The sequence below is a fragment of the Vitis riparia genome, chromosome 8 (assembly GCF_004353265.1).
Source record: "Vitis riparia cultivar Riparia Gloire de Montpellier isolate 1030 chromosome 8, EGFV_Vit.rip_1.0, whole genome shotgun sequence".
In the NCBI taxonomy this organism is placed as follows: domain Eukaryota; kingdom Viridiplantae; phylum Streptophyta; class Magnoliopsida; order Vitales; family Vitaceae; genus Vitis; species Vitis riparia.
In genome coordinates, this window is record NC_048438.1 from 20,980,569 (window position 1) to 20,988,818 (window position 8,250).

At 34.3% G+C, this 8,250-nt stretch overlaps 2 protein-coding genes across 5 annotated transcripts in view; one reads left to right on the plus strand and one right to left on the minus strand.

The window, feature by feature from the left end:
- LOC117919603 (rRNA biogenesis protein RRP5) overlaps positions 1–1,562 on the plus strand; it is a 47,259-nt gene extending 45,697 nt beyond the window's left edge. For both annotated transcript variants that reach the window (XM_034836798.1, XM_034836799.1), the window contains exons 35-39: positions 273–369; positions 471–626; positions 708–938; positions 1,014–1,097; positions 1,207–1,562. In XM_034836798.1, the coding sequence (XP_034692689.1) occupies positions 273–369; positions 471–626; positions 708–938; positions 1,014–1,097; positions 1,207–1,314 (676 nt within the window). In that variant the 3' untranslated portion in view covers positions 1,315–1,562. The remainder of the gene's footprint in view (positions 1–272; positions 370–470; positions 627–707; positions 939–1,013; positions 1,098–1,206) is intronic.
- A 3,091-nt stretch (positions 1,563–4,653) lies between these two features.
- LOC117919606 (strigolactone esterase D14-like) lies at positions 4,654–8,214 on the minus strand. Of its 3 annotated transcripts, XM_034836802.1 has the most exons (4): positions 8,019–8,214; positions 7,696–7,897; positions 5,441–5,824; positions 4,654–5,286 (listed from the first exon to the last, which is right to left on the minus strand). In XM_034836802.1, exons 3-4 carry the CDS (start codon positions 5,818–5,820, stop codon positions 4,854–4,856), a joined length of 813 nt encoding a protein of 270 aa, XP_034692693.1. In that variant the 5' UTR covers positions 5,821–5,824; positions 7,696–7,897; positions 8,019–8,214; the 3' UTR covers positions 4,654–4,853. The 3 variants fall into 3 exon arrangements, with proteins under 3 accessions (XP_034692693.1, XP_034692696.1, XP_034692695.1); XM_034836805.1 differs by lacking the exons at positions 7,696–7,897; positions 8,019–8,214 and adding an exon at positions 6,578–7,460; XM_034836804.1 differs by lacking the exons at positions 7,696–7,897; positions 8,019–8,214 and having other exon boundaries at positions 5,441–6,218.
- Positions 8,215–8,250: the final 36 nt, after the last annotated feature.

Genomic DNA, 8,250 nt, shown 5'->3' on the forward strand with positions numbered 1-8,250 from the left:
TTTTATTACTGAAAAAAGGGAAGAGGATTTCTCAATGGAACACCTTTATGCATAAAATGAAACTCATACAATAAGGAAAAAATGTTTTGGGTCTGTATCTCATTAGTTTTTATTCACCATTGTTGAGTTCTCTTCTTCTTTCTTTGTTCTATGGGTTCAGTTTTTAATGGGTAATTATTTTCTCAACCTTGAGAAAATTGAACTGAAATTATAACAAGTGACACTGATAATTATGGGTTTTATGTATTTCACTTCTTGTTTATGTTTTGAAGGGCTTTGAGAACAATAAATATCAGGGAAGAGTCTGAGAAGTTGAATATTTGGATGGCGTATTTTAATTTAGAAAATGAATATGGGAATCCTCCAGAGGTATAGTAAAAGAACCTTTTTCTTTGTGTGATTTTCACTGTAATTACATTATCAGTTAAATAGTTTCATATCTCTCTCTGTCTCTCTGTCTCTCTCTCTAGGAAGCTGTTGTGAAGGTATTTCAAAGAGCATTGCAGTATTGTGATCCTAAAAAGGTGCATCTAGCACTCTTAGGCATGTATGAAAGGACTGAGCAACATAAGTTAGCAGACGAGCTTCTTGAGAAAATGACCAAGAAGTTCAAGCATTCATGCAAAGTATGTTATTTTTCTAAATTTTGTTTTTATTTCAGTTAGATGTCAACGTGTTGAGTTTTTCACGTTTTTATGTAATTTTAGGTTTGGTTAAGAAGGGTGCAGAATGTCTTGAAGCAACACCAAGATGGAGTTCAACCTGTTATAAATCGGGCTCTTTTATGTCTTCCCCGCCATAAGCATATTAAATTCATCTCACAGACTGCTATCCTTGAATTCAAATCTGGGGTTCCTGATAGAGGACGATCCATGTTTGAAGGGATGCTGCGGGAGTACCCGAAGAGAACAGACTTGTGGAGTGTCTACCTTGATCAAGTAAAAATCCCCTTCTCTAGTATAATTTCCTTCCCTTTTTGCTGTAATAAAGATTACAATTCTCCCTCTTTACAGGAAATTCGACTCGGAGATATTGACATTATTCGTGCACTATTTGAGAGGGCAATTAACCTCAGCCTTGAACCCAGAAAAATGAAGGTGTGTTGGATTTTGCTTCTCTCTTAGTCTTCTGTTTCCTTTATTTATTAATTTTTTTTTTGCAAGATACTTAAATTGATACATGTGCTTTTGACGTCTGGTTTTGCAGTTCTTATTCAAGAAGTACCTCGAGTATGAGAAGTCTCAGGGTGATGAGGAACGGATTGAATCTGTAAAGAGGAAGGCGATGGAGTATGCCAACAGCACACTTGCTTAATACCGATCTTCTTTGTTTCAGCCTAGTTTCCCATTTCCACTGTTTGCTGGAATGTATGCATGCTTGAGTGACTTGGTATTCATGTACCATAGTTTTTTTTACCATTAGTGCTAAATTTTGTTTGTGTTTGTGTTTTCGTTTTTTTGGCATTAAATCCAATTAAAAAAATCCCATGTAAGAGTTGAGAGCTAAATGTAGAATGGTTGGATGTTACATAAAGTTGTTAAAAGTTATCTTTTTGCTAACAATTGTGAATGTTGGGTCTGCACATACTACTTCGTTTTAAAGATAAAAGAAGGCAAAGAGACAACCAGGAATTGGGCAAGACTGAACCTCCAGTTGTTTAAATTTCTATGCCATGGATGATGGATCCATGGTGATGATAGAGAATTCTACAGTTGTTCGAAAATGACCAAGGAAGTTGAAGCATTCTTGCATATTTTGTTTTTACTCCATTTGGGTATAGATGTTTCGGATCTTCTATTTTTTATTACCTGTTATATAATTTGAAGTTTGGTTAGGGAGGGGAGTAGACTGCTGTTCTTGAGTTCAATGTTGAAGAGATGCTGTGAATGTGATAGCTGTTGGCTATTAGATTATTTTATATTTAGGTATTCCGTAAGCCCAAATATAAATAGCACCGGGGCCTTGATATATTGAAAAAAAGGTGATTAAGAAAAGAAAAAGAAAATTAGGGTTGTCTTTTGGGCACTATTCTAGGCCTAGGGCTTTTATCAACTTTTTGAGGAAGTTCCTGTAAGACTCTTTCTACTCATTGTTTTGGGCAATGATGGATTCTCAACTCTAAGATATATTTATATCAGTTTTCAAAGAGAAGAAACTAGTAAGAACTTGATTATTTGTATCTTTGTTTTATTGAAGTGCAAGAAATTTTCTTCCTGATTTTTTATCTCTATTGGAAGAGTTTTTTCATATTTTATTTGGTGTGCCTTCTTTGATTTAATGTTATTAGGTAATTATTGTTCATTCTTGGTAGTTGTTATTATTCTTGAGCAATGGTTATTATTGTGGAGGAATATTTTCTAATTGCGGGGGAATATTCTAGATCTCTTCCTATCGAACTTCCCAACAATAGAACCAAAGAGAATAGTAAGTTCCGGTTTCTAATGTGATTTTCTTTGCATAATTTTTCTTGTAATTGAACTTACAATTCTGACTCTTCAAGATTGTCGAGCCAAGGTGTGTTAGCTTTTGCATTTCTGTCAATCTAGGTGTACTATTTTTTTTATTAATAATGGTTATGAGAATTTTTTTTTTTTTAAAAAAAAGAGGTTTTTTTTTTAATTAAAAAACGTAAGTTGTTTTTAGGTGTTTTATGTAGTATGGTATTTTTAAAAATATAAAAAAATATTTTGAAAATTTTATATAGTTCTTTTATGAAAAATAAATCCAAAAAATTAATTTTTAATTTTGTTATTAATTTTTACAGGTGTGATCTCACAAAAAAATTAATTTTTATCTGTACGAGACCGACTGATACTCATATTTATGGTATAGTTTTTGCCCACCTCAGCTGTGCCAAAAATCTTGAATGCCATATGATGCCCATTACATACATTTATAGGAATGAATTTGGTGTCTAAACAATGAAACAGTCTTACATTAATCTGAAGAAAATTTAAACAGCATAGGATCACATGTTGACATTTAAGCATGCATAGAACGGCAAAAACGGAAACGTTCACCTTGGTTAATTCCGTGAAAGGCCATTTCTTCCTCTTTTCTGGTACTCAGGAAGCTCCTCCAGTGCTTGATGGTGCGAGAATTACAGGTTAATGAACTCTTCCCTTCTACACCCAGATTCAGTCCAAAACGAGAGTGCGTGCTCTCTCTGAGCCAAAGGAGGAAGGAGCAGGGAGCTTACTGAGAGAGAGAGCCCTTCCTTTTCTTTTATATATATATATATTCATATATATATATCACACACATTATTTGGACCACCACTTGACTTAATGGGCCAGTCAAGTGAATTAGGGTGAGCCCATAAAAAATCAAGCAACAATATGTGTCCAGTCCCATTATGGACCACAATGCAAAAATAAATAACACTGATTTATGACATTATTAAATTGATTATGTAAGTCCACACATAAAAATTCCAACATAATCTTTTTAAACAGTTATATTGGTTTCATCATAAGAGATTTGGATGAATGAATCAAAAGACTCGTAAAGATAACCTTTCTTCAACCTTGTTGAAAAATGATCTTTTTTTTTTTATAACTTTTTTCACCTTTTTTTTTTATTTGCCACGACATCATCTTCTCAATTATTTTTTTGTTATCATATTCATTTCACTATTTCTTAATAATACATTAGTCTTTTTATTTTACTTTATTTTTACTGTGATTGATTTCTTATTAAGGATGTTCACCTGAATTGCACGATAGTTAAGTTTAGTTTATAAAAAACTAATTAAGTTTTAAGTTTATAATAATTTGAATTGTGTGGTTATGTTTTATTATTATTATTATTTTAAAAAAAGACTTAAATAAGGTTAAACTTTCATTTTATTTACAAATTTTAATTAGAATATTCATCTATTTGATCTCATCTTTATAATCCAAAACAATTCAATTACAAAAAACCCCGATAAAAAGCAACCTTAAGAAACTCTTGCCAAAATCCCAACAAAACAAAAACAAAAATCTTCAAAAAAATTATTATACAAAACTCTAAGTAAAAACAATTATAAAAGACCCTAACAAAAATAAATGCAAAAAATATCAACTAGAAGTATTACAAAATAACCCCAATAAAAAGCTATGATAAAAAACCCAAACAAAAAACAATTGTAAAAAATTGTAATAAAAAACAATTATAGAAGCGAAAGATGGAGAATACAATCATCTTAAAGAAAAAGGAAAAATAGAAGAACTCTTGCAATTGATCTATATCTTAAAAAGAGAGCTAAGTATAAAAAAATTTCTAAAGAATAATTAAGAGAGGTCATTTTTCCAATTTCAAGACTATTTCGGGTCTTTAACCAAATGTCTCTTTAATTATTGGGCTTAGACCCAGCCTTGGGCTTCTTTACAGCCTGCCCCAATTCCGACCCAAAGGGGAGCCTGGACTTAGAACCCTGACCCAGTGGCTAGGTGTGGCCCGGCCCCTTCACACGCCAAGGTGGCATCAACAGAAATAAACAAGAACGTGTCTTCCACATCCGATTTAACCACACAATTTCTTGGCCACATAATTTTGTGAATTTTGCTTCAGATTTCAAGCGCTTATGTATTCTTTAAAGGTTGAATGTGGGGCCTTTGAGTTCTGATTCTTCTGAAGAACCAAAGCCATTAAATACTGAAATGTGAAATGGAAGGGATAAAAATTGACTTTCACCAACACCCATTAATACACTACATTCATTTCAAAAGAAGGCAGTTCAGTCTTGACGATTCAACTTTGATGAAATCCTTAAAATGTCCAGAAAAGAAACAAAAAAACGGAAGGAAACAAAAGAACATAAGACACTTGAGCCAAACCTTAAATTCTAAGTTCTTAGATACAACCAGCTTCTATGGAATGGATAAAACTTTGTTTAAAGCATCCAAAAGCAAAGGGAAAGCTGTTAGCTGTGGAAAATGGCCTTGTGTTTCCAGTATCTTAACCGTAGCATCGCCACCGAGGTTTTCCTTCATGTAGCATGCGATGAATGTAGGAGCAACAATATCTTCTCTGGATTGGATAATGGTGCAAGGCACTTTAACTTGTGGTAGAACGAGTCTTAGGTCACTCAGGAAGACAGTTTTAGCGACACTAAGCACTATCTCCGGTTTCATCCTCCCCAAGCTGTACTCGAACTCAGCTATGGCTGCAGAGTTGTTGATGCCCACTGCCATGGGAACAAAATTTTGAACCCAAACTGGGAAATTTTCATTTATTGCTTCGAAGATTTTGTCGATATCTGATCTCTCAAATCCCCCATAATATCCTTCTGCATTTAAGTACCTACAAACAATAGGGAAGGTATTAGAATGGGAACTTTTGAGCTTTTAACAACAAACAAAATGACGGAGATGAAGGTGATTGATGAAGTAAGAGAACAATAAATATGTATGTACATGGATACAGCAGCTAAGAAACATCTAAGTTTTGGTCAGACCTTGGAGAGCCGCCTAGGAGGATAAGGTGCTCAAAGAGATCCGGTCTCTTTGTCGCAGCTATGCATCCAATCATGGCTGACATGGAATGACCCAGATAGACGGTCTTCTTCACATTGAGCTGATCAAGGAGGCATACCAAGTCTTGTGCGTAGGAATCGAAATTTGAGTACTTTTTTGGATCATAAAGGTTGGGATTTACGAAGATTAGATCAAAAACCACCACCTTGAAGTAGCATGCAAGGTAAGGGATGAGGTAGTGCCAAACAGACTGGTCAAAGCCAAACCCATGAGATAGAACTACGGTTCGGGTGCCATTTCCATGAACAGTTGCATTTAGAGCTTCGATGATACCTCCTCCACTCTCACTCAGCATATCCATATTTCTGCCAACCAGTGTGAAAATGGAGCAAAGGATGAGGAACTAAAAATGCCTTGGTTTACTTATATAGACATAGAACAACCAATTTTTTATTTTTTAATATTTGAATGGTTTTGTATTCGTGTACTTTGGCATATTTCTATGTACTATCATTGCTAAGTATTATTTATTTGTTTTGTAAACTTCATCCTAAAAATACCTTACAACTCATTTAAGACACGAGAATCAATGTAGAAAAGTTGGGATGTTACAGAAAGTTGTGAAAAGAAGTAATGGGTATCTCTTCTTCTGTCATTGTCAAAAATTGGCCTCAAAGATCTTTCCTACTGCCCAGGAAAAGACAACTCAAGTAATTGCTAGCAGTGGGCTCTTGTAGACACATTTTCTCAAAGCTATAGGTACATCAAGAAGCTACATATAACTTCATTTTAACTCGTTGGTTCTCGGAAGTTCTATAAATAAAAAAAGAATTAAATTTAAAAAAAATAAATAAATATTACTAAAATTAATTAAAAACTTATTTTTATATATCTGAGTTTAAATAAGTAAAATAAGTTTTAAATAGCATATAGAAATAATTGATAAACTTTAAATCTATTTTATATTTTTTATATTTTTTTCTTTTTTTTCACACGTTTTTCAAGAACTAAATATAGAGTTACTGGCTAATGGAACTTAACCAAACAATGTAAGCACTCAGAGAAAATACTTTGAAAAGAGATTGGATCAGTTGTAGTGAAGTGAATAGCATACAAACCTTGTAACCAATTGTATTTTACATCTTTAATCCTAACGCCAACTGCTAAAGATGAGATTTTGCTGTGACCACGCATGCATGCATCTGGGAGCCCAACACTATAAATGCAACCCAACAAACTTGTCAACCCAGAGTTTAATGGTGGTGTAAACTTTTTGAATTGAATGAGGGTGTCAGTTGGGGAGTGCCTTTCTCTTCTGCACTATCGTAATTAATATTTTGGTTACGTGAAAAGCCTTAGACAGCTTTGCATTCATTGCTAGGTGGTCCCAAGAACCATTACCTCTTCCACAACTTGTGTTCCATGCTTCTTTGTACTCTTTTTGTCTCTTTGACGAGTTCAAAAGTTCTTTAGTTGCAACCACACCCATCAATTTACTCTTGAAGACTTAAATTACGAAATAATGGATCGACGGTGAAATCTGAACTTATGACCTCCCCAAAATCAAAGGTCCCATATTATGACTTGGGTTAAAGTCCTAATACACTTCAATCCAACTCTCAGATCAGGATTTCTCTTAAGCCTCACCTAAGATCAAGTTGGGGAAGGTCAGTCATGGGTGTAATGAAAACCATTCTTCAAACATCTATGTAATCACATTAACCAGACTGAGGATTATGCTTCCCCACTTTCTTAAAAATCTCCTAAGTACTAACCCATTATGAAGCTTCCAGTCTTTAAGACTAAGCTAAAATTTAAGGCCAGCTGGATTTGATTTGACAATTATTGGGTTTAGTGGGCAAATTTGATGGTTGAAAGTTCTAGTAGTTCACAAACAACCTCCTTATCTTGGCAGGCAAAAGGAAGGCTTGAGGTGGTCCCTTTCATTTAAAAGGACTCGGTTGTCCTATCTACAAAGAAATTATTATTGGTGAGTGAAGTCTATTCTTAGATTTTTTTTTTACCAAAATGCTTGCCTTTCATTCTTCTAAAGGAAAAAAAAGAAAAAAAAAACAACACAGAGAACCTTGCATCTGAAGCTACAGAAAAATATATGACAGGGCAGTCGCATGGCATACAATTTTTTAATATACTTTATTTAAATAAAATAGCTGTTATAAGCCATACCAGAGACTGAAAATAGTAGTCAATGCACCATTTTTTCCCACCATCTTACCTTAATAGGCTCTTTGAAACTGCAAGATCTCTGTGATAGGGGTAGCTTGTCTGATGCTGCGTATCTCCATCTTTGAGTTGGCAATCTGCAACTTAACTAACTGACAATGAAGAGCTTTGAAACTCTGGGAAAGGGGAACAAGGACCAGTTGAGATTTGAGAGTTGGCACTCTTTCCCCTTCATTCAGTTATCATCAACATTTCTACATGCACAAGAGATTAACCAAACAGATAGTCAATAGAGTATAACCTTCCTTAAAAAGGATTGTCAATGCAAACGACTCCCTAAAATTCAACCTCATAACTGAGGGAAAGAATTCTTACCAGGTAATGAATATACTCCTGTTTCTCATTCATGATTCAGATGTTGCTCCTTGAATTAAGAAAGAATAGGATATCGAATGAGACTCCCAACACCAAGGGTCAGCCACATGGTTCACAGCCTTTCATTTGGTTCAAAATTTCAAATGAAGGTAGAAGGGCAAAAGATACAAACCCAATTGAGTAATTCTGGGCTTTGCTTGTCTGTACTGTATGTAATAAGCCTAGTAACATT

Excerpts from the sequence above, each read along its gene's own strand:
- LOC117919606 (XM_034836802.1), bottom strand. The coding sequence starts at position 5,820 with ATGGATATGCTGAGTGAGAGTGGAGGAGGTATCATCGAAGCTCTAAAT. Across the intron at positions 5,287-5,440 it reads CTCCTAGGCGGCTCTCCAAG|GTACTTAAATGCAGAAGGAT; the intron begins GTCTGACCAAAA and ends TATTGTTTGTAG.